Here is a 26849-nt window from a genome sequence, read left to right as displayed (position 1 = left end):
GAAGAACCTACCTTTGTCAGTGTTGTTGAAAATGTATTATTACCCCCATCGTACTATGGTAGGAGAGATCATTCCAATGAAATTAGAGAGATTAATTGTAGAAGAGATGGATAAAAGATGTCATTTTTGCTACGAAAAATAAGGGATCATAATAGCATTGCCCGACCGTGGTAAGGTCATGTTCGGGTAAAAATTAGTCTGGTGTGTATTCACCCCCTGCCACACACCCGAGAGGAGGCTTGCAGGTTATTAACTATAAAAAAATGATGTAATTTTTCTTCATTCCAGCCACAGGCCTTCCCGACATTGTGGTCGGGATGGCCTATGGCTCTCAAGTCTACCCTGGATATGCCCCATTGTCGTAAAGTGCTTGGGTGTACTCTCTCGCTCTCTCATATATGTTCCTATGTTATTGCAGGAGTCGGTGCGATCGCAGCATGGATTTTTCATATGCCCTCACTGGCACCTTTGGAGTCCTCATATTCCTGCGGATGCTCTACCAATCCCTGAGAGACTCAGACTGATCTACGTGAGGTGTGAATGAATTCTTATGAATCTATACATGTTTGTATTGCTTCTTATATAGTTGTATGATGCATTATAGAGTCAATTGATATATGTCCTGAGGTGCGTCTGCTGCTGTGGTGTGAATGTTCAATTTTTTGTTATCAGCCTTCTTTGTTGTCACCCCTCATCCAATCAGTATTTTTTTATCAGATATTTTGTGGGACCTTTTGTTATTTTATTTATATATTTTATACAAGTGGTGTTGGTTTGCATTTGTGAAGTTGATATTGTGTTGTGGGTAATGTGGAAGAAGTAACTGGGAATCATGGTTTGATTTGTTTGAATTGTGCACCAATGGCCATCATGATGAATTTGATTATGTACCGTTTGAGTAATAATTTGTATGTTTTGTGATTTTTAGTTGGTTGTGCCTAGAGCTGTATTCATCTCAACCAAATGTTTTGTTTGAACTCTGTTATCTGTCCTCTTTATCTGAACCTTGCTCTCTTCAATCATTTGTACAGTTAGTAGAGAGTATCAAATTAAAACGATATAATGAGTCTACTTTTGTAGTTCACAGGCCAATAAAATATTTGCAAGATATGTCCATTCTGATTTACTTCTGGTGTAAAGGGGTTGGCGATATTAATAGATGAAATGTACAAAATGGATCAATAGTTTATACCTTGTTCACATGGGTAGATTTTCATTAACATAACCTTGAAGGAAGTAGAACTTCATTCCCCAAGAATAGTTTGATGGTTTGGGGTAGAGTTCACCTCTTACTATCACCAATGGTTTGTGAAAGTCACAAATCAGTGTATAAAATAAAAAATGGTGTATAATTAAGTAATAAAAATATCCTGTGTAAAATTTGCACATTTCATAGTAGAGGGCCCAGTTTCTTTTCCTGTGTGTTGTCCGAGTAAGGTCTGGTACTGGGTTAAAACTAGATTCTGGATAAGGGTGAGGTGAAAGTGGAGTTTTTATTTCCTGATAAATGAAATGAAACTAATGTCTTCATCTCATGACTACTGGAGTAAAAAAGAAGACCTTTGACACTTACAGAGAAGGGCCCAGTGAAGTTAAAATGTGTTACTTGTTCATATTCCAGTTCTCACATGTTCTTGATGTGGTGGCAGGCCTTGGGTACTCCATGCAATGTCTTGCTTACCCAGCAATGCTATGATTCGTGTATTTTACTGAGTCATTGAAGCCTCTCAAGATGATGTGTCTGAATAGGTGAATGTCCCTATAAAAGGGGAAAAGGAAAATAATGCTTACTGAGATCTTTGCCCTCGGCAGGAAGGCAAATCACTACAGTTTCATTAGAGGCAGCTAAGGGAACGATTCCAAAAACAGAACAAAGACAAACATTCCCTGGTGGAACAATAAATTAAGGCAATTAAAAATAAAGTGCAGAAGGTCCAAGAGAAGGCACTAAAACAGTCAAAATTAGAAAGAACAAGCTACTTTTAAAACTTGGACACTATGACAATGTTAAAAACTACAAAGTAGAAATAGCAAATTGCAAAGAGAAGTCCCGAATGAACTTTGTAAAAAATAGAAAATCCCTGGGGTTTTGTAGATAAAGCGGCCAGTGACAAATTAAAAATCCAACCCAACCTATGCTATAATTTAGCCCACCAAGGTAAAGCAACCCTTCTGAGTGACACTTAGGACCATATTCTGTCCACTCTAATCCCTAACAAAGTGGAGGGCGGTGAGACTGAAGACCAGAGAACAACGATGCTGTTCACGGAAGACAATGGGAACACACCGGATATATCACTTGCGGAATCAGACATCGAGAACCTGATTTTGCAAATAGGGAAAGCTCCAGGCTTAAACAGAATCCATGGGCAAATGATTAAAAAAGTTGATCGAACCTTTGCTGCCTTTCTCACATGATTATTCAATGACTGCCTATCTACTGGTTACTTTCCCAAGCAATGGAAAATTGATGTACTTCATATTATATTTAAGGCACCAAGTAAGGACCCCAAAGATGCCAAGTCCTTCCGGCCACTTACTTTACTCTCAGAACTTGGTAAGGTTTTCCATAGAGCTAAAAATTGTGGAAGCAGGATCAGAGTATGTCCTGTATCACGGAAATCAGTTTGAATAAAAAAATGGGAAAAGTACAATAGATGCCGCTGACACCCTGAAGCAGGAAATTAAAAACTGTCACACACTTGATCTAATCAAAATATTTTTCGATCTCAAGGTAGCATTTGGCTCGGTTTGGTTGCTGGCACGCCTCGTTGAACTACTCAACCTGAAACTGCTGGCTAACCTAATCAAAATTATCCGCGACTATTTTAAAGGTGATTTAACCATATTGCAAAATAAGCACCTGCAGAAGGAGAAAAACATCACAAAGGGAGCTCTGCAGGGTTCAATCCTTGGGCCATTACTTTGGAATACCATGATGAATGGGTACTTCCGCACAGCCCTTTCCCAGGGATGCAGTATATCTCCTACATGGCTGATGTTGTAATAATCATCAGAGCGAACATGAGAAAGGAAATTGAAGACAAAGCTAAAGAGTGCATAGATAAATTAACCATCTGGAGTTATTCAGTTAAAATATAAATCTTGAATGCAAAGACTATACACAAGGTCTGTAAATTAAGTAACGAGACTGGGAATGTAGCATTTGATCTGGTAACACTGGAGGGGTGGCAGGAGTACAAGTGATCCACCTTCAGTATGGGTTTGAACTCGCTCGAGCCATTTGGTTGTCCGTTGCGATTTTTTTTGTGAAACAGTTTTTTCTATTGTGTTCTAAAAATGAGGAGTGACATCGATTTTGAGTACGGTTTGCTATTAGGTTGTGCTTCAGACCCGGCACAGTGCAACGGAAACTCCAGCTAAACTTAAGAAGGTCTACGGAGATAGTGTTATGTCAAGTGCCCAGGTTTTTTGGTGGTTTAAGACATTTTCAGAAGGAAGAGAGTCGATTGAAGATGAACCACCAAGCAGAAGGCCTTCATCTTCAAGAACCGATGAAAATGGTGACAGAATCTGGGATATTGTGCACTCAGATGGTCGGTTGGCAGGATGATCGGGAATGAGGAAAATCTACACAAAACTGGTTCCAAAAAACTTTTCACAAGACCAAAAGGTGCCTTGATTTTTTTGATCCAATTGAAAATGATCCTCATTCTCTGGAATGTGTCATTACTGGAGACAAGTCTGGGGTGTTTGAGTACGAGCCAGAAACCTAGCGCCAGAGCATGGAGTGGTACACTTCAACCTCTCCAAGACCCAATAAAGCAATGATGAGGAAGTGGAAGATCAAATTCATGCTTATTTGTTTTTTCGATATCCACGGAATAGTCCACAATGAGTTTCTACCTCAAGGCCAAATGGTCAATCAACACTTATTTAGGGAGGTTCTTGAAAAACTTCGAAACAGGGTCATTTGTGTGAGACCAAACATCAAGAATGACTTGGTGTTGCATCTTGATAATGCTCCTTGTCATACAGCAATTTAAATAAACGAGTTTTTGGCCAGTAAAAACATTCCTGTGGCTCCTCAGCCCCCTTATTCGCCTGACTTGAGTCCATGTGACTTGTTTTGCTTCCCAAAGTTGAAAAATCACCTCAGAGGAACTCATTTTGGGACAGTCGATAACAATCAAATGGCTGTAACCGACCAGCTGGAGGCTATTCCATTGTTGGAAAGAAGTTACTTTGAGGGTGACAATATACAATTTTAATTCTATTCTGATGAAAAATTTTTTAAAAAATCAGTCTCATTACTTAATTTAGAGACCTTGTATATGTTTTGGGAAGAGCCTTCAAAGGATTCCTACTACAAAACTGTATGGGAAAAATGTCAAGAGAGTTTCTCATTTTAAATACCTTTGAATCGTTTTCGATGGCAAATTGACCTTCCAAACACGTGAGCTACGAGTAAAAACAGCATTTCAAATCCTCCGAAGACATTGTAAAATTCACTACTCCATTAATAATAAAAGTCTAAATATCATCTATTACTAAGTGGCACTACCAATCCTATCTTATGAATGTGAAATTTGGGTGGGAAAACTAACTTTGAACAGAATAGACCGTAAATTGAATGAGGCCCAAAGATGGATGCTCTTTACTCAGGATAGCATTAGGGTATAGAACCGTTAGCAATCATACCCTTACTATTTTATTTGGGATCACTTCAACAACCCTAGCAAACATGGGACCAAAAGCTATTTCGGATCTAAAGAGAACAGGCGTAACTAACCTACAAGGCAAATCAATTGAACAAAACTGATTGCACATAGTCAAGAGACAAATAAGAACCCTGATCTTAAATGAATGGCAGAAAAGATGGGATACAGGAACAACAGGAAGTTCCCTGCAACTCTTCCCTGACATTAAGGCATGCCTTTAACTAAAATTTGAAAGGAGCCATTAGTTAAAAGAACTCTTAACAGGATATAGGAACTTACGGGGCCTATCTTAAATGTATGGGCCAAACCAATGATGGGGAATGCAGTTGCAGAACGGGCGAACACTGAATTCTTCATTGCCCAATATACACAGAAAACCAGAGAAAGGTGGAGGATATGAATGGAGGCCCAATAACATCCCTGAAAGACATTGGAAAACTAATATGCAAATTGAAGAAAATAGGATTAGATTGCAGGGACAGGAGGCTAATCTGCAACTTGTACATGTCTCAGACTGCTCAGGTGAGAGTGGGGAAAGGGAAGTCGGGATGGGCAGTGTTAGGAAGAGGTGTAAAAAAGGGTTGCCCATTATCACCGTTGCTGTTCAACGTATATGGGAAGGAAATGATTAAAGAGGAATGGGAAGAACTGGAGGTATGAATGAAAGTCGGAGGGGAATTCTTAAAATCAGTTAGGTTTGTGATGACCAAGCTTTAGTTTGTCAGTCAGCCAATGGGTTTCAAGCATTGCTGAGTGAATTGGAAGTTCAGTGCTACAGATATGGGATGATTATCAATATTAATCAACCTAAGGTTATGCGATTTTCCATAAAGAAAAGGGCTAAGCTAAACTGGAGCAGGTAGAACAGTTTACATATCTCGGTAGTGTTTTGGACCAGCACAGTCAACGTAGTATGGAATAGAGAAGAATTGCGCAATGCAAATAGGCTTTCACAAGGAGGAGGGAGTTGATAACGGGGACTTTGAGTTAGGATGTTAAGAAAAGACTTGTAAAAACTTTGATATGGAGCGTAGCTATGTACGGCGCGGATACGTGGCCATTGAAGCAGGAGGATAGACGTAGACTGGAGGCTTTTGAAATGTGGGTGTGGAGAAGAATGGAGAAGGTGAAATGGACAGAGAAGAAAACAAATGAGGAAATACTTGGTATGGTGGGCAAAGAGAGGGGTTTGTTGGGAGAAATCTTATGGAGGCGGGAAAAGTGGATGAGGGGCATATTAATCGGCAGTGGGATGTTGAAGGCTGTGATAGAGGGAAGAATGTTAGGCAAACGAGGAAAGGACAGGAACAGGATAGGGATGTTGGATGAGATGAAGAGAGGAAGGAAGTAGAGGGACCTGATGTTGAGTAGGTTGCTGGATTTTTTGTTTTGTTAGGAGTCACAAAGTATTTATTTGGTAGTTCCAATTTATTTGGTAGTCACAAAGTATTTATTTGGTAGTATCCAAAAACCTACCTTAGCCGGTAGATTACCTTATAATAATAATAATATGTATGTAATTATTCTGATGATAATGGACATCCTTTCTTTATGTTTCTTTTGTTTATATGTTTTCATCAATATTTTTATTAATTTCATATAAATGAAGATTATTCTGTTTGAAGTAATTTATATTAATATATATAATACTTAGATATATATATTATTTGATATGCTTATAAATATAGTTGAAAGAAAATATTTTTGATTAAAAACATCAATTTAAAGGAAAATAACTCACTTTAATGTTTCGGTGGTGCCAGCCACCTTCATCAGGGTACGAGGAGTGATCAATAGAATGATAAGAAAGGAATTAGGTTTTGCAAGTGGACAATATCATATTTATTATTACAGATATTTTAGGTGTTGATATATGTTTTAGGATATTTTTGTTATTGCAAGAGTCCAGATAACCATGTCAAATAAGGGAGGTATTGAGCCCTGACACGAATTTATTTAGGGAATCAAGAATATTGTGGATGCAATGGCTTCTGATGAAGGAGAATATGGCATTGATCGTTTAGCATGCCCGTGAATGACATCTATTGAAATGAAGATTCAGTTGCTGGCTTGTGGGTTTCTTAAGGACTATGGTATGGAATTTATTACTGAGGTGGTAGATTTGGACTTCTAAAAATGTGTTTTGAGTTGAGGGAAAGGTGAATGTGAAGGAAACTGAGGATTTTGTACAAAGAGAAAATAAAAGGACATTCTCAAATTTCTCAGAAATTCTCAATTTCTCAATTTTTGTATTAAGAGAAATAAAAGCTTTGAGAGGGTCCATACCATGTCGCCAAATGAGTAAAATATCATCAACGTATCTTAGTGAAAGTATGATCTGTAGGGATTACACACTGAGGAAGCCGGTTGTGCAAATGGACGGAGTACCAATTTTTTTAATTAAGCGATAGTTCAGGTCCACGTGCATGTTTTAGAATTATTTCTGTAGGATGGCTCGGGTGATTGTGTGGGTTTTCTGGGAGTAGGTGAAAACATGAGAGTATGAAGTACACTAAATAAATTATTCAATAGTAGAACTTTATACATTAGTACAGAATCATTGATAAATCACAGTAAGTGTATTGTCATTTTTTTCAAAAAAGTTAAATTTGAGTCAGTTCAGCACTTGTTTAATCCATGGGCATCATGATGAAGGATGCCTCAAATACTTAGTGTTCAATTATTGGCACTTGACCTGATCTCATTCATCTTCGCATAACTTTTTCTTTCCTTGCAGTCTGCAATATTGGTGACTCACCCCTATCCTGCACTATTTACCAACTCCCCATGGTGCGCACAGAGCAGGCTCGCCAATAGTTTGTGTCACTGACCATTGCTCTATATAACTTTTGTACAAGGCCATTCAAAATGTGGTTCCAGTCTATACAAAATGCATTTTATATGAACACTTCAAAACTTCTTGGACAGTATAAAGTATGTGATATTAACATTTATGAACAATAAGTATACATATGCATATTCATGCAAACAGTTACTTTTTTTGCAGTCCAAAAGGGCTTTCAACAAATCCTTAACTTTCTTGATTCTTGAAATATACTGAACACAGCTACAACAATTATTCTTCCATATGTTACAGAAATTCCCCTAAAAATACTGTTATTATGAATTTAAAAAAGTTAAATTGACTAATTTAAGGCACGTGCAATGACATGCGCATTGGCTGAACTTTGTTTGCCGCTGTCATTTCTCTCCAAGGGTGCCGTTTGCAGGCATGGGATCAGACAGTGTTGCCAACTGCAAGCGGCACCACACAATCCTCCTCCAACCTTGGCGATGGCTTAGCAGGTGGCAGAAAGGGGCAAGTCGACAAGGGGTTTACCTCCTTGCCTCTCCTGGATCACCACCTCTCCCCCCAGCCGCCTCACTCCCCTCTCCCCTGGGGTGAAGGGGTGGGCAACTACTGCTGGGGCGTGCACAGGCTACAGTCACTGGCGACCCCTCCTCGAAGGCCTTGGGCGATATGGACCCGACAGTGAGCTCAGCTCTGGCTGGATCCATGCACCCAGCATGTATTTCTCAATGTCACATTCGTTTGTGCCCCTCTTGATGCGGAAATACCCATCTTCGCCCCACCAAGTGCCCCATGAGTTGGCTGCCAGCTGCAAGATAGGAGGAGACATCAGTGTATTCACTTATTCGCTCCATTCAAGCATAAATTTACAAACATAAGGCAGGTCAAGTAAAAAAAAAAATAATATGATAGGGCCACTGAGAAAAATACAGCATCATATTATGATGAATCACGAAAGATGCACAAAATGATGACTCTCAACCAAGCATTCACTTAGTCCAAGGATTTGAGAATGAGACAAGTGACTAGGTTTACAAGACACTAATGGAATACATACAAATACCAAACAATACAAATCTGGCTCTTTGTTCATTCATCTTTATTTATCAATTCCTCAAAATAGGGGTAACTTTTTGCCATTTTAATGATTTAGTCCAAGATTGATAGGATTCTTGGTCCTCAGTAGACTCTTTAAAATTTGTAATTCTATCAAGTATTTTCCTGCAATCGAAAGGCACTATTCCTGTAGTTCTGAACATGGCATAAATTATATCCTCCAGCGTAGGCTTTTTCTTTACTTTTAGCATTAACGTCAGAATTTTTGGGAGTTCACATTTCACTGGAATGTCAGCATTGCATTTTTTCCTGCTATCAAGGTATTTTCTCCAAGCTGCAGCTGTAAAGGGTCTAAACCTGACACATCAAAGGTTGGCTAAAATGGAATAAGTCTGGGGAAAAATAGTGCAAACTGAATATTAAAACTCCTCACGGAATTTTAAAACTTCCCCTGATGAAACACATGACAAATTTTGTCAGGGCTATATTTCAGGGCCAGGGACATGTTTCATTTTTGTCAACATATCCCGCAATCCCCAAAATTTGTCATTTCATACCTTCAAGATGTACTTTTGTTGTAGCTAGCATCACTTCTAAGTGCCTTGTTTTACTTTCAAAGATTAATTTGGTTTTTATAGGATCATCAAAATAATTGGTTTTGTCAAAATTAAAAATATTTTCAGAGCGACTCTATCTAAAGATACTTCTAACTTATTAAAATAATTACAGGACTTGTGTTTACTGCAGCTTGAACTCCTATATCATTTTCCTTGCACCTAAGTGCCAATGTTTTGTTTCTGCTCATGAATTCACAAACCCAAACTGATCCTGGACAATTTTTGTCAAAACGCTTTTCAGTTTTTTTTACTCTTCAAAAAAGTTTGTCGTAAAATTTGGATATCACAAACACTCTTGAAGCCCCCAGTTCAGTAGCCCTTCCACAAGTTTTATCTCTTCTTCCCAATGAATCCCTGCTTGACCTCCATCTTATTAAAAATGCTTTCCTTGACCCTTATCTTGGGGTGTGCTCCTCAAGACCTGGACTGCTACCGTAGTCATTTGAATGTTATTTTCCTTCTCTAGACTTGAAGCAATGCTTTTTAAAGGTGATTTTCACAATACTAAAAGTAGGAATGCCCACCTCTGATTTTGTGATGGTGGCTGGACATGAGTAAAGCCACCTCACAAAATTTCAATTTCTATCCTAAATAGTCATTTTATCCCCATTTTGAGAGTAATACTTCACTTTTTATGTAATCTAGCAATGAAAAAACTAATAATATAATAAGATCAATTTCTTTTTCCTGATTTTGCAATGACTAATGCCCACTGAGACTTTTTACATTTTTCTCAGAAGTACACACACTTGTTTCAACTCCTGAGCTCCTAAATACAATTGAAAACAAGCACATTGCTAAAGGCAAGGCTGATTTGCGAGTGATATACCTTTAATGTATTATTAAGTACAGGAATTAAGTATCTGGCAGTTAACTTGAAAGATATTTTACAACAAATTTTCTGTTTACGGAGCAGTGTCACTCCATGTGGAAGAAACCTTAGGGCATAAAAGTTGTGTTTGGTCATCAACATTTTGATGATATGTCTATGTTGCAGTATAAAGTCATCTAAGGATGGTTTTATACTGCAACATAGACATGGAATACTAGTCAACAAAGAGTAGTTTTGGGTGTGACCATTGAAATCTGCTATGCAGCATTAATGCAAGCCTTGGAATGTTTTTCTCCGGTTCATTTCTTATTTGAATTCAGGGCATGAGTCATAAACAAATTTAATGCAGTAGAGATGCCAAATAGTAACTATTAAATAGGAATGCGGTATTGTCTGTTCATTGTCTGTCGTGGTGAGCAGGAGTAGTCTTGTGAGAAGTGAGCTATTTATTGCAAGATATGCATACAGCAGTTGTTCATATGTATATACTAGTACTACTGAATGGTTTACCAAACTAAGGACTATCGTGCATCAATTTTGACAATTCTTTTGAAATTAATAAAACATTATACTTCAACTTCTGTACAAGAATCTCCGTAGGCATTTGTTTCAAGGGAATCTTCAGTTAAATCCAATTCTGAAGATTTTCATTCTAACAAAGATAATTATAAATATGATTGTAGTTTCCTATCATATTCCATGTATAACATGCATGTATATATACCATAAAGTTGTTGTATTAAAAAATAATCTTTATTTTCTACTCACAAACAGTTTCGTCCACTCATTTAACCCAGAAGCCTAACTGATTTTATGGCTCCCCAACCCAATTTTACCCCTGTCTCCGTCCCGTACATCTCTTATCCCTGCATGTATATTGCAAAGAACAAAATATAGTGGACACCATTCCCCTGCCTAGCTCTGCCCATCCCAACTCTCCATCCCCCACTCGCACCTGAGCAGTCTGAGACCTGTACAGATTGCATATATGTCTCCCATCACTCCTGTCTACTCCTATTATCTGCTATTCATTCATTAAATCTACCTAATTCCCCCCATTTTAACCATTCAAAATCAAAAAAACTAACAAATATGATGACATCCTGATTGTATTTATGTTCTTCTCTATTTGTGACCTCATCACTGCTATGGCATCATATTCTTCTCTCCCAGTCCTGAAGCCAAACCAAATAATCCTTAAAGTAATTAAATAACCATTTGCCCTACTCTCCATCCTCTTATTGATGATCCTGAGAACCACTTTAGCTGTGTCTGAACTCATTATTGGTCTATAGTCCATACCCTGCCTATCCCTTTTTTGGAAAAGAACTAACCCTGATTTGACAATACCTTCTGGCCAAATTCTTCCTTCATAAATGCTATGAAGTAACTAATAACATATAATAACTCTTCCTGCAATATTGTTTGCCTTAGCCCATAGAAACTCTTCCTCCCATATTCTCCTAAACCATTAGCCCCTCAGCATGGTTCTCCTCACAGTCGTAGTACCCCCCCCCCCCACCCCCCTTCCCTGCTCAGCTCTCTAGGTTTTGAATTTTTTTCTGCTGTGCCATGGAAGTTTTTTTAATATCTATGGTTGCTCTTGGCCTCCTAGAATATGAGTCCTCCTAATCGTTCTGTTTTGGCTACATGAGAAGGCACTATATAAGGAAGATAAGCGAGTTCTCCCAATCAAATTTCTCTGGCACCATTCTTTCTTTTTGAGTTGTCATAACAGTTGGGAGGGCAAAAGGCTTCACCACTGTCTAGTGTCGGTTGTTAGATTTTTTCTTGGGATAAAGAAGTAGAAAAAACCTTGTGTATTACACCTCAGGATTCCAAGAGGGCTAAACTTTTTTTGACTGAAAATAACATAGACAATTTTGTTGGATTTGGACAGAGAAAGAGAAGTGAGCATTGGACCTGACTGTGCAAGTTCAAGTGAGGAAGTTTGGTCAAGAGGCACTTCATCTAAGAGAAACCGCCGAGCGGGAAGAATCCCAGGCCTCAAAGAAGATCCCTGTGCTCCGCACGAGGTAAAAGGAGGGATACAGTGTATGGGTGCCCAGACTGCAATGCAGACCTATTTTTAGAGGATTGTTTCAAATTTTATCACACAGAACTGAACTTTTGGAACAGAGGTTCAAAACTCAAAGGCGAATGAAGAAGTGAATATATGAAATATTACGTAAGTAAAATTTCTACTAAATAGGAGAAGTAATTTTACATGAGGTTAATTTTTTTAAAATTTTAGAATAAAAATTTAAAAAACATGAATTATTTGAAGGGATGCTACAGAGAAAGAGATTCACAAAAAATTAAATACCGCAAGTATGAACAAAGCATTTAAATTCCTACACAGGCTTGAAGAGTTAAGTGATTCTTTGGGGATGTTATCCATTTAAAAGGACTTATTTGTTTACAGTTCCCTTAATGCCCTTACTATCTCGCAATAAATCAGTCTAAGTTATGCTCATCTTTGTCATACTCCCAATCCATCTCTAAACTTGCTTGCTTAAAATCCTTATCATATATATCCTCTATGCATTCTTTCTTTCCATTTTCCCTAAATCTTTTCTGGGTCTGCAAATAATAATCCTGCGTTATCTTTGATGTTGAGCACAGGTTTTCTCTTCTTACTTCCTAATGGTGTTTTCTTTTTCCTATACAGTGCACTCATTCAACACTAGCTCAGCTAACCCTCCATATCCTCTTACTGAGTCTCCCACCATTCTTTTGTCACCCCATTAGTTTCTTACCTCATTTTATTTTTTAGCTTTTTGTACTTCCTTCTTCCATATTCTGTGATTAGGTTCTTATATTCTCTTCTCTCCCTCTTCTATCTATCTCCCGAATCATCTTGTCTGTAACCCATGGATTCCTAGTAATTTTTTTTATTTCATATTCCTTTAGTTTCTTTTGTGGCTTTTGATTTCCATCTTTCTTCTTCTTTACCCATCTCTCTCTCTTCACTCATCAATTTTTCCAATATCTCCCACTACTCCTTCCTTTTCATTTCCGTCAGTGCTTTGCCATTCCACTTACTCTTCCTTCTTCCCTGATTAATCCTATTGAATCGATCAATTCACCTCCATAAGTACTCTAATTGAGTGATCTAAATCCATACAACCATGTGAAATGGAAATGAATACCTGCAGAAACTGCAAGTTAATCTCTTAAACAGAATTAAAATTATTATTTTCTGAGTCCCAGGGCATTTTTCTGATTGCCTATGCCAATTGTGATGCTTAAATTGAATGCTTATTATGGTTAGACCCTGTCTCCTTCAGAACTCTATTGCTTTCTTCCCTTGGTCATTCACTGCTCGTAAACTCTAGCCTGTTACCTCACTACCATCTGTCCCTTCACATATGGCATAAAAAATACCCAGAGTATACATACCATGGGACAAGGATGTCATGTAAAAGCCTATTAGTGATGAGACCGAGTTCATACAACTCTTTCCCCAAATGCATTATCCACAAAACCCAATACCAATATTAAAGGTTAGGTAAAAATATTTTTACTAATTAAGTGTTACTATATGCTCTGGATTTGATTTCATGAGCAACTAAAAAGTTATCAAACAATGTCAACAGTACTCTTTTCCTCTGTATTTATTCATCTAATATCTCTTAGTATTAATTGTTATTAACCTTTTATTTCTTGCAAAATCCTATCTACTACATATTCCCTATGTATGTTCCTTGGAAACTAAATATATTATGAATATTATGATTAGATGTTACATTCTATAATGATCTTTCCAAGGCTCTGGCAAGCACCAGTTGGTTTCATTTTCTTCATAAAGGTCAGAGACTCAAAGAGGGGTTCTACAGAGTACCAGTTACATCTGCCAACATTGGACAAGTAAGTAAGTGGTGGATGCCCTACTGTTGGGCTATGCTCATGCATAAGGCAGAGGCACCCCAATAGGAATGACTTCTGCATGCTAGCTGCATCCATTTCATCATTATTTTTATACCACCTGGAGAGTGATTCTCGCCCCATTGTGTGTGTGGAGGTAGGACTACATGAGTGGAGATTTTAACTGTAGCTTTGATGACAGCTTGTGCCTAGGCTTGTACAAAAATGCACAAATAAATATGATTCCCTTCTTTACCCAATATGGGATGCCTCCCTCTTCTCCCCAGCCAAGGATGCGCACGGAGTGGTAGCCATGACTATCCCTGTTGTCCGATCCAGCTGGCCGGCTGTACACTCCACCTCGGTAGTGGAAGAAGTCCTGGTAGACACGCATTGTTGCTGTGGAAACAAGTCATTGTTTATGTTCAGTTAATCTGCGAGGAATCATTGTATTAATACAGGGAATCAAACAGGAGAATCAAGGGCATTTATAACATCGTACATTAGTCAATTACAAATATTTTTGAAATGTTATATGCATTAGAGTACATTTCAAAGTTTACCTCAACACATCCTGCATCTCAACATCATTTAAAGAATTTCGGTTACTGGTAAAAATAAAATTCAAATTGTGAGAATCTAGAACATTTAGGTAATTAACTTCTACAATTAAGTTCCAAATTTTAGTTTACTATTAATTTCCGTACTAAAAAGAAAGACTCGTACTTTTCCACAGATTTTATTATATGGTACAACGCATTTCACCGACTTGCGGCATCATCAGGTACAAATTTGCAAAACAGACAGAGCAAGAATATATACCCTCAGGACAGAGTGGGGGCGGGGAGGGTTGGAAGGATTTGAGAGGGGTGGGGGCTTGCAGGTGCGTTGATGGATTGTTTTGACCATTTCCAGGCTAATTTCTCGGAGAGGAGTGGGGAGGGGTATGGGAATAATTCTCATTACAGTGTCGTGTTGGGGTTCACCAAGTGCCTTCTAATCTCTAATTGCTCGAGAGCGTCCATTTTTAATCCTTTTGGGAGTGTGTGTAATATCTCTGGGACAAAGTCTACTATTAATTGTTAATTCTCCGTGGAGAGTGAAATACATGAGCATTGGTAGTATTTAATATATAACAATTTCTGACTCCAAGAGTCAGAAAATTAAAATTCAGGCTAAGGAATCTCAAAAGTGAAACATATTCGCATTTAAGACATAATGCATCGTCTCTCATATAAATGAGTGTCACAGGAAAGCACATTCCAATGCATTTATAAAGTTTATGTAAAATTTTACGTAAAATAAACCAAAGTTAACTGTTAATTTTACAGAGTGACAAATGGGAAAATGTAACGTAGCAGGAGGTGGTGCTGGGGATCACTATGGGGACACCAACCCCTCCCCACCATGGGTAGATCCAACCCTCCCCCCCTCCCTTTGGGTAATGTTTATGGCTTTAAAAAGATTCATAATTAATATGCCCTTCCTGACCCTAAAAATTTCACATAAAAACAAAATAAATTTCTTTTCATGTGTGAAAATGCCTCCTTCCCCTACAGGTTTTCTAGGTCTACTTTATATTTCTAGTCCTGCCCCCAATTGGACCTCAATTGCCGATGTCATTCATGCTAGATTTCAGAGTCAAGTCCACCCAAAAATGACATCAGAATGCACCAAAATGCTCATCTCTTCCTGATAATTATTTAGGAAATTTCAGCCTCTACTATGGCAACTGAACTTCCCCTGATTTTTCTAGCCCGCATCAACACAACAAAAGAGTAAATTCAAGGAACAAAATAGGAAATAAAAAAAACGATTGACTCTGGCCTATTATTCAATGTGTAGCCTATATATGAATATGAAAATTCATGGGATCCACCAGAAATCATCCTCAGCATGCCTATGGATGGGTAACAAGAGAGTGCTTCTAGTGTAAGTTCGCCCATGGCCATTATAATTGTGCCATTATGATGCAAGTCATGGACAATACTTGGGGAAGTACACTGTAAAGGTTAACTTCACCAGGCTAAATTTAATACTCTATTTTTCATTGAGTTATGTTGAAACTTAAAGTCCAATGAAATTAATTTCTAATTAACTTTTAAGCAAATTATGAAATTATTTTGATCAATAAATAATTTTACTTCTCTGAAAACTCAAATTTAAAAATTTTCCATTTCTGAATGAAACCGTCAATCATCATGAAGGCTTGCAAACAGTCATATTTCTCCAAATAAGGAAGAAGAAGTGCCAAATTGTAGCTGAAGTCTTCCATTCTTTCCCCTTTTCCCTTACATTTGGTACCAACCTGAAACTAGTCTTGCGTGGATCTCCTTTTAACTGACAAATTCATTTTTAACGTATCAAGGTTTTAGCCATGTTTTCTTCAATAAAATGGATATTCTATACTAAGACGTTAAGAGAAAAGAATTAACAAGTTAGGAAATATATGACTAAAAAATTCAACTTTTTAACCAAACGACATAAAAAAATATATGCTTAGCCCATGACTTCCCAGGTTTAGTCATGTTTTGACCCCTCACCTTGGATTGGTCCATACCACCGGATGTTGTCCTGGATACGCATCATGTCGCCAAGGCGGTAGGCAGGGCCAGATCTCTCTCTCCTGCACAAGCCCCGGGGCTTGGGCCGGCACGTGGCCTCCATGGGGGCTTGCTGCAAGATGCATTCCTTCTCGGGAGCCCTGAGGGTGACATAACCATGGAGATGAGAAGGAGGAGGTAGGTGCATGCGTATGCTGACGTCTACAATCATTGGCTTCCATGGCATGGCACAGAGCATACATCAAGAATCCTAGCCATTAGCGTCAGTTAACTGAAACTATCCAACCTCATATACTATAAAAGAGATTGTTCATTATGTATGTGGAAATATGTTTCAATTATATTTAAAAGAAATGATCTTTGAACTTTGGCATGCTGGCAGCTTCCATGTCCAATCCAACAACAAAATTCCAAAATCATACAAGGGGTCTTATTTGTGCCCCATGGGGTGAAGAAAAAAGTTCCTCCATAAGACTACAAAGGATATACTATGAAAAAACTGCATAATGCCATGTTGTCCTTGGGTGATTTGAATATTTAAATAATTGAATATGTATTAATATATGACCACAACACTGCCATATTTTATGAATAAAACTCTGAATATTTTACTTAATATCTTCTGTTTGTGAATTGCATAATGAAGAATTTGTCTTAAGGAGTTGTTCTCAGTAGAAAGGTATCTGCTTGAATACAAATTCAATTTCTAAATTTCAACTAAAGCGTCCTTAATAATGAAAAATTAACAGAATTGTGGTGAAAAATGGAGACTTCTATAATTACAAATTTAAAGAAACTGCGAGAGCTGCGACTGTAACTTTTAATGGAGTCATCCGCTAATGCGTAGTAGTACAATGGGACAATATCCGAGTATTATTAAAAAATATTGTATTTTGGAGTCCTATGAAGTCTTAAGAAGTGAAAATACCAAATAGACGTTTACACTGGGTAAAAAATATTTATAAAATTCCTCTAAAAAAGGATAGCAGCTAACTGTAGTGTTCTTTTTTAAAATTAAAATTTCTATTACAATGAAGGAAGCCTAACAGATAATTCTCCATCAAATCAGTGCTGCCGAAAATACACCAATCTCAATCGTTGTCAACAAAAGCAAATGCTTGAGTGTGAATGGAGTGGCTTTCAAAGGCCAAAAAAAGTTTATGAATGATTAAATTTTGCACACGCACAATTGATAATTGGTGATGATTATGGATACGAATATTAGCGAGATAGTGCGCTCCTGGGACACATAAAAGAATTTTTTTTCCAAAAAAAACATTTTTTATTCAATTCTTCTTTCTCATCTAGCTGTCCTGTTTCATTTTTTGGAAAGTTGCATCAATGCAATCTCAGAATTAATGGCCCCTCTTTATGATTACTTTATGACCTACTTATAATTGACGTTTCTAAAGATTGCATAAACCTTTTATAATGCTTGTAGATCTCTCTGTATGATTACGTTAAACATTTTTTGCGACAGAGCCCACTAACATCATAACAGTGGTGTCAATGTTAAAATAACAGACTTCTATTCTGCATGGAGTCATAGACAAGAGTCATAATGGTATCACCCTCTAAATACGGTATTACAGTACGTGGAACTATAAATAACCAAAATATAACAGAAAAGGTGAGAATAAAATTCCTTACACGTTTAACACAAGAATAAATAAAAATTTCTCATAAAGACTCCAAATTTGCGATGACAATCAATGACTACCGCCCTCAATATACACCGGGAACGTATGCTTCTAATCTCTGAATGACATTACTAAATTGGAGAGAGCGATACATTTATGGATACATGAATAAGCCGATCCTAACTAAGTTCACTGCTACATCGCAATCGACGTGGAGGCCACGGCTCACCCGAACTCGGAGAGCAGCTTCCAGACGCGGTGCAGATGGCCGGGGGCGCACTTGTCCCTGGTTGAGTAGGCGGGTTGGCACTCGAGCAGGTGCTCGTACATGAGGGGCCCGACCAGGCGATCAGCGATTGAGGCCCGGTCCGAGATGACGGAGGCGGCGGACAGGGCCCACGACGAGGCACACCACCCCTGGTCCAAGGGCCGCGAGATGGACGCGCTCCACACGCGGCGCGCGTCGAAAGATGCCGGGACGCTCTCATTCACGTGGAACATCACCTTCTGCATACCATGGACCTGTAGAAAAATAACGTAAGGCGGGCTTCCGTCAGATATGTGTCGCTTGCCCCATCCTACCCTCCAATGGGTGCATTTACGCGGGGAGGTGGGAGTAGGACGAGGCGAAGATTAACCACAGGATAACCACGAAATCGATGTGATCGCAATGAAGCAGAAAAGCTAAAGTGAACATTTAAGCAATAAACCAGAGGAAGTTAGCAAGTTGAGGTATGTGGGAAGTCGATGGGCGTAGCAGTTGAGCTTCTGGGAGAAGGATTACGTTGGCTAACGAAGTACTTGCCGACGAGACGATAATGGAAGAATGGGTACTTCAAGTGTAGAAGTGAAAGAAAGATTAGTAAATATAGAAATGTGGAGAAGAGTGCCGTATGGGCCCGATACCCCTCCTTACCCTAAGAGGCAAAAGGATGAGCGTCTTAATGGGATAGAGGTTATTGAGATGTGGATAATGAGAAGATGAAGAAAATGATTTCTACAGAGAAGAAGCCTAACGATAATATGGTCGGAAGAGAGGAGGATTTTCCGGGATAAATCCGAATAAGGTAGAAAAAATGAGTGTAAGGTAGAAATGTCGAGGTGTGGTGGGATGGTGAATGTGGTCGCCGTCGCAATAGAGGGAGGGGATAGAAAGCAGGGAGGAGGGAAGGAAGAGGAGATGAGAGGCTTTTTAGAATACACGAATGGGGATTGGAATGACGAAGAAATGAAGAAGGAAATAAGGAGGGGGGCAGAGGAGGTTCTTACGAAACATAATCGAATAATAGTTACGGTCATAGTCGCCATGACAGCCCAAAGCCAACCTCTAATAGGTAGGTGATTAAAGTACTTCTAGTTTCCGATATATCGTAAAAAACTGATCTAGGTGATTTCCACATTTTTCGGGCTGCGTCCGCGTATGTCGTTTAAATTCACAGCAATTTCGGCAAAAGTTTCTTGCGGCAAATGGTACATCGGTGAAACATGCAGAGCGCTGAAAACACGCATGAGTGAACATCAGAGAGCAATCAAGACCAAACAGTTTAGAGTATCGGCCATCGCTGAGCACGCCTGGAGTGAACCCGGACACTCTATTCTCTTCAACGACGCTAAAATAATAGCGAAAGAAGAAAAATACTCCCCGAGGATAATTAGAGAGGCCATTGAAATCGTTAAAAGGCCAAACAACTTTAACAGAGAGGGTGGATATCCACTCCACAGTGCGTGGAAAAGAATTATTTCGCGCAAATATGAGGACGCTCCCTGATTGGCCGAAGAAATTTCCCGGTATTGGCGCCGGATTTTCCCTATATAAGACGGGACAACGAGCTTCTTTCCATCCTTGACCTGAGGACGCCAGCAGGATAGCTGGCGAAACTGTTGTGAATTTAAACGACATACGCGGACGCGGCCCGAAAAATGTGGCAATCACCTACTCATCGCCGCGGAAACCTGCGAGCGAACAAAAACTGATCTATATTGATAGTACATCTTGGCAACCAAATAAAAGGTTGCCACATATGGGGGTAAAGCCTCGTACCTTTACGATTGTAAAGAGACTTTTCTTGCTTACTTCAAGCTTATTATGTCACATATTCACTTGTACATATATACATAAATAAATATCAATATATATATATATATATATATATATATATATATATATATATAATTACATATTTTATCCCAATAAAGAAACCACCAGTTAACGCTGAGGTGAGTCGGTTTGAGCCAGGTACATCTGTTCAATCCTAAAGCATGTCACCACGTTCTTCGTAAGAATGGTAGCTGAGATATTCATGAGATGTACTATTTTATCTTTTTCATTTATTCCTCACACTAAAAAAATTGGCTTTTTTTCAGATGAAAAAATTGAAAAAAAAAACAATACGCGAAGGCGTTCTTTCCAAATTCCAATGAAATAGCACTATTTTCAACTACGTTTACTCCAAGTTTGAAGAAAGAGACATGTGTATGTATGGATTTGGTTTACAGACAAACCTCCTTGCAGCCGTAATCGGCGAAGGAGTTGGCGCACGGTGCTGTTTCAAGGGTTGGGCGACGCGCGAGTTGGAGAGGGGACCGCGGATCGGAGCGCAGATATCCTTGGTTGCTCGCCGCCCGCAACACACCCTCCCACCATCCTCCAGCACGCATTGCCAAGCAACACGCGAAGCAAACATTTTATTTGTGTACTTCCTGGCTTGCTACCACAGCCGAGTATCTTAAACGATTATAATATTGATATTCTACCTTACAATAATCGGAGCATCGGAAGAAATCCTGTGTAGAGGATAGTATAACGTCCTAAATTCCAACCTCCATTTCCCCATCCAAATGTTTACATTTTATGAGCGGTCTTTGTCGAAAACTTACCGCTAATGATTGGAATATGATGTATAAATACAGTTTATCATATAACCTCCCTTGGCCACTCATGTTCAAATGCAAATACTCATTCCTGTTAGAAAAGTATGACTTTTGGAAATGTATTTTTAGTTTTCCAAAAGGGAATTAATGTGGTTATAACGAAGTCATTAAATTATACAAAAGTCACAGTGGTAGCTTTATCATTTGAAAATAGATTAGTGTGAAATCCCCTCGCAAGTATTGCCAATTAAATTAGCAAAGAATATTATTCACACAAGACTGCACTTCATACCATTTATTCTACGATTTAAGGTTTGGAAATTATATGCGACGTTTTTTCTCCCCAAAGACTCCATACGATTTAGTCCGGTGGACCGCGGCGGTGATCCTCATTCGGAAAGGGAATCCTTCGAACGTCGACGCATGAGCCACCTTCTATCACTGCTTCTAGTTGTGAATGCAATCTTGGTCTATTAAGCACTTCAGAACTATGATGAGGGCTCTCTTTCTCTCTCTGCCCGCCCTTAATGGTTCCCTTTCTCGCCCATCTCTTTCCCTAAAGCCGCTGCAACACTTTTGTACATTCCCTTTCGGAATAACGGGGTCCCCGTTCCATCTACCTAATGCATTCCCACGCATCAACATTTAATTTACCCCCCCTCGACTTCTCTTCAGTGAAATAAAAACACAATGTATCTTTCCACCAAATATTTTATTATTAACGCATCGGCACCATCCTCAGTTGAAACTAGTCGCAACGAATGAAGAAATTGGTGGAAATAGCTATTTTTTTTACTTGAGTGATAATCGATTTCAACAAAGTTAAGCCTGAAAATATCGTATGTTTATCTTCAGTTAAAACGGACGCACAAAATCGATAGGGTCCGAAAAAATCAAAGATCGTTGTTAAAATATGCGGCCATTAAATGTCTTATATTTCGGTACTCGTAAGAGAATGCAAAAAAATAATTTGGGAAAAAAACTGAAACTGCCGATATGGCCGAAACTCAAAAATCTCATAAGATTTGCGCACACTCACCATCTCAAGAATTTCATGCCTGGGAAAGGACTCAGCGGACGCATTTGAAGAAACATACTCATGATTAACATGCCCAACACAATGACATTTGTCAAAAATAAGCGACAGATCAACACAAAGCTATTTGATAAAATTTTATCTTGCAGGTTCACGATGACCTGAAAGTGTCACACGCAGGCAAACAGAAAAACGGAAGGAGGGGGGATGCTGGGGATGAAATCGGAAGAGGGCTGCAGATTCTGAAGAGCAGCCGTGGACCAGGTCCCAGCGGCAAAGTATACATTCAACATTTGTCACTTTTAGAGTTAGATAAGGGGTCCAGTCGCTAAATGGCCTTGGCCTAAAACTCCTCCCCTTCCTTATCGAAATCAGCAAACCCATCGGGGGCGGGGGCTCACCGAGCGGTCGGGGTCGACGGTTCCCAGTCTCAGCTTGATGCCCTCGGCGAGCGACCGGCCCCAGAACTCGGCGTAGTCGCCGCCTTTGGGCGTTCCGCCTCCCGTTGGCACATCCACGGCCGTCCATCCCAGGGCCGGCTCCCTCCGCAGGGCGCTCGACAGGACTGGGTCCAGCAGGCACTTGTTGTGGGTGCAGGAGGCCCTGGGTGACGCGTTGTGAGACGGCAGGCACTCGCTGGACACAAAGAGAAGAAGGCGGGAGGATGAGTGCACAGTTGGTGGAGCCCACACGCGAGCCCGCGGGGCAAGCCACGGTCACGAGGGCTTTGCAAATCATTTGGGAGTTAAATACAGGACGAATACAGCATAAAGTACGCAGGTCAAAATGAGGCTGTTTTTGTTCAAAATGAGAGGATTAATGCACTTCTGATTAATATTTCAGTAACTGGCGTTTCTTGAAATTACAAATCAGTTTGCAAGATTTGTATTTTGCTGTTATTTACAAATATTAAAAATAAAAATCATATTGATGAATAATTATTAAAGGAATCGAAGACAAAATAAGAATAAAAACCAGAAAAAGAGCTTATGATAATTTTTTCTTCAAAAATATAATTCGGCATGTATTTTCTTTTCTTATTCTTATGACTATTCTAATTATCAATTAAATAAACCAAGATTACTTCTTAATGTCAAACGATAAAATTAATCATTGTTCATAACACGTAAAATATGCTGATGAGCATGGTAAACCAACAAAGACATTTCTCATTTCATGTAAAACAAACAAAAACGTAGCGATTGTTTTGGCAAGTTCTTAAACCTCCTTTTCGTGAGTTGTGCCGAACTCGTGACACAGTTCAACCGCTTCCTTTCGCCTAAAAATTCATTCACCCAATCCCCGCCCTTAGAGGAGAGGACATATCCGGTAGGAAACGGACTCCCGGTGAACCTCCCCAGCGCCGAAATTCGCACAAACGACTGTCCCCGGAGAATCGTACTCCTGCCAATGAAAAGTGAGTCGGTATTTTCTCCAGAAAAAAGCTTCGCACGATCGCGGTTGGTGTGTTGCCCTCTCCACGGGCAACCACCCCCTACTCCTTCCTCTGACAGGAATTCCTCAGGTGACCTTTCATCCTTTACAGAATGAGTGCGCAGGAGGTCTGTAATCGCATTGTAGACATTATAGGGCCTTTTGAGTTGAGTCTGCCACCAAGAAGCAAGACCCCCGAAGTAAGTCGACTAATCTAAGGAAACTGCGAATAATCCTTTGCCCCCAATTATTTTCTTCGATTATATCTTTACGTCATCCTCATATTTAAGTTATAAGTGATACTCGCCGTCCTTTGCTTCTATTCTCGCATTAGAGTCAACTGCTATTCGTCATTTCGACGCAATTTCTCTTCTGCTCATTTGGTCATTCATGTGACAATATTAAATATCTATGCCATCTTAGTCCGTGAAATGTAAACTTAATTAAAAAGTTGTTATTAATTTACTTTTAAATTTATAGATTAATACATTTTGGATCTCTTTGTTAGGTCAAGTGCTGATTTTTCCTGTTGAAAAATCAACCGCTTTTGAAATCTAAAACTAATTGTTTTCACAGCACGGATCATTCCCAAACGCTATGGAAATAATATTCGAGGCATTAACATAAAATTGAAAAGACTATCAATAAATAATGATCAAATCTAAACATACTCGAGGCATTAAGAATGAAAGTTAACTTTAAGATCGATTAAGTGGTTGTGATTGATTCGTCTTTTGAGAAAGTGTGCTTGACATGAGTTTTCCATAAACGCTCCTGATATCCTCATTTAGTACACGTACCACTACTTAAAAAAAACGAAAGAATATGTGTTCCTATCCCTTTTCCTTATATCTGTTTCTGTATATATGAGTATTTATTCGCCGTTTGGCGGGATTTCGTGTTTGAATGTGTATTTGGCCAATGTGGCTCATCTCTTTCTTCTGGCTATGCGTGCCACGAAACGCACTGTTCCTTTCCTGTATGATGTTGTATGAATTCTAACCCACTGTCCTTTCCTTTCCTTGTGTATTGTCTATTTCTCCTTTGGTGGGTGAAACAGCCCCCTGACGCCATCTCTTGGCTAAAGAATCGGGGCGCTTGGCGACATATTAGACCCACGGATCTCAGGGTAAATTGACTATCCTCGATAGCTGCCTTGACAGCAGGACGTGCCTGTGTTCACCGAGTGTCTAAAATCGCCGGCGTCCGAGGCTTCGGCCGCCGGGGTTTGGAGAGCGGCACTGCCGGACTCTCACGGAAATCGAGGTTCCGATCGTGTTTTGTTTCGAGCGGCGGTTGACCGTCTAGTTCATCAAGAAGCGTGCAGTTTGACTCTCGACTTCTTCCGCCGGGAAGGCCGTACTTTTGTTTTGTTTAGTGGATCAAGACTGACCTTGACTCCTGGTGTAGAGCTTAGGCTCCTTTTGTTTGCTACCGCCGGGTGCGTGTGGCGGGGAGGGAGCGTTCGTGAGTGTTTTATTTCCCTTTAAAGTGCTCGTTTTTTTTTGTTGCGCTTTCCTTCTTCATGCTAGTGTGCTGAATTTGATTTCTTCAAATGGCTGTGCGCCGCTTAAACACGCTCGCCTTGCAAGTTGACGAGAAGGCGAAGCCCCCTACCCCGTTGGAGGTCCACCTCTTCACGTTAGAGTCGCTGGGCCTCACACCCGAAGAGATAGTGGCGATCCAATTTGGATACAATCGCCATTTGATATTCCTGAAGTTGGCAACCGAAGGTACAATAACAAGGATTTTAGACAATACTCCGCGGAAACTACCGTTTCCGTCTTTAAGTGACCAGAGGACGACAATAACAATTGACGAGACTTCCGGCAGCCCGTGTAATGTCAGGGTTCTTTGTCTCCCCGTGGAGACCCCTTTGGAAGACATAACAGGCGAGCTCCAACGCTTTGGTAAAATCCATCGCTCGTGGGAGAACAGGTGGGAGGGAGACAAGATGGCGCGGGTGCTTACTGGCACCAGGGTTGTGCGGATGACGGTCGAGAGAAATATCCCATCGTACCTCCACATCGGCGGCAACCGGGCCATCATCATCTATGAGGGTCAGCGCCGCACTTGCGCCCGCTGTAACCAAGAAGGCCACGAGCGCAAGACCTGCCCTCGGAACCAGGGAGGTAAGAGCTATGTGGAGGCAATGATGATGCCCTCAAACCCTAACGCCGCCATGGAGATGGACGAGCCCGAAGTGGCTGTGGAGGAGAGAGCGCGGTCGCTTCTACTCATCGAGGGTGCGGCCCCGGCTGCTCCCGTCGGTCCCCCGCATCTCCCTTCAATTGGAGGGAAATGTCAGCGGGAGCGAAAATCGTCGACGGAGGAAAGGGAACCGAAAAAGAAGAGGACAGACAAACCCAAGCCCCTGGTCTCGAATACCGATCTACAAATGGCTCACGTACCTACCACCTCGCCTAATATCACACGACCTCCAGGCCCCGTCTCCGTGAGCTCGTCAAATGAGGAGGGATGGTCTTTCGCCCCTCCTCCCCCCGCTCACGCCATCGACGCCCTCGCTACGCAATCCTTGCATCACGGGTTTCAAACACCCCGAGAACCTCTGGTGACAGGTGAGGAGGATGCATCTGATTGCGATGTTTTCCCGTCCCCAACAGCTCATCCCTCGACCCCTTTATCATTGACTGTAAAGGAAGCGTCACCGACCCCGGAAGTCGACCCGCATACAAGTTTCCCAAAGTCAAAAATCCCACATACCCCATCTTCTTTCCCCATTAAGGACAGCCAAGGTGTCGATGATCTTCCCAGCGCTTCTCAAGATACGGACCACAAGCAACTATCGCCCCTGATTTTTCCCGACCAAAACCCTTCCGCAGATGAGCCCCAGCCCGCCACTCCGATCCTCCCCGAGGGTACCTCCTACCCCTTGGCGGCCCCCAGCGGTGCTCCTTCGAAGAAGGCCCCCTGTGGAACGCTGCCGAGTTACCCGGTCTTCGTGGAGACCACGGCTGGCTCTTCCTCTTCGGACGAGGCCGGGGGGGAGGGATGTGGCGAAATGCCGCGTCCTCGCTCGTCGACCCGTTGGACGAGGCGTCCCGGGAAACGGCGAAGCACTCGTCGCCCGGGGTCTAGTCGCGACCGGAGCGACGCTAGCCACGATCAGAACTCTGGGAAGTGATGTCCGGTAGCCACCCGGTGTCGGACACACCTCGTCCATCGTTGAAGAGTTTTTTTTTCTAAATGACTGATTGAATCGATAATTTCAACCCTGCCATTGATAATTTCTTACAATACATAATTTTCCATTGCTAGCTAAAATCTCCCTCCTAATATCTGTGGACCTTGTCTTCCTTTCTTTTTTCTTTCTAAATGTAAATGGTCAAATGTACGAGTATGCGTCTGTATGCATATGCCTATGTATGTGCGTGTGGATGTGCATGTGTGCGTATGTATGTACAAGTGGATATGTGT

The 26849-nt window shown here is 40.4% G+C and overlaps 1 protein-coding gene across 1 annotated transcript in view; it reads right to left on the bottom strand.

Moving 5' to 3' along the window:
- Positions 1-7199: 7199 nt before the first annotated feature.
- LOC139693580 (tubulointerstitial nephritis antigen-like) overlaps positions 7200-26849 on the bottom strand; it is a 94344-nt gene continuing 74694 nt past the window's right edge. The window contains exons 4-8 of the mRNA XM_071591792.1: positions 22379-22613; positions 18300-18592; positions 16410-16570; positions 14123-14265; positions 7200-8302 (exon numbers count right to left, since the gene is read on the bottom strand). Of these exons, the coding sequence (XP_071447893.1) occupies positions 8129-8302; positions 14123-14265; positions 16410-16570; positions 18300-18592; positions 22379-22613 (1006 nt within the window). The 3' untranslated portion in view covers positions 7200-8128. The remainder of the gene's footprint in view (positions 8303-14122; positions 14266-16409; positions 16571-18299; positions 18593-22378; positions 22614-26849) is intronic.

The sequence above is a fragment of the Hetaerina americana genome, unplaced genomic scaffold (genome assembly GCF_022747635.1).
Source record: "Hetaerina americana unplaced genomic scaffold, ioHetAmer1.1.p SCAF_5, whole genome shotgun sequence".
NCBI lineage: Eukaryota > Metazoa > Arthropoda > Insecta > Odonata > Calopterygidae > Hetaerina > Hetaerina americana.
This window is presented reverse-complemented; position numbering and strand designations above follow the sequence as displayed.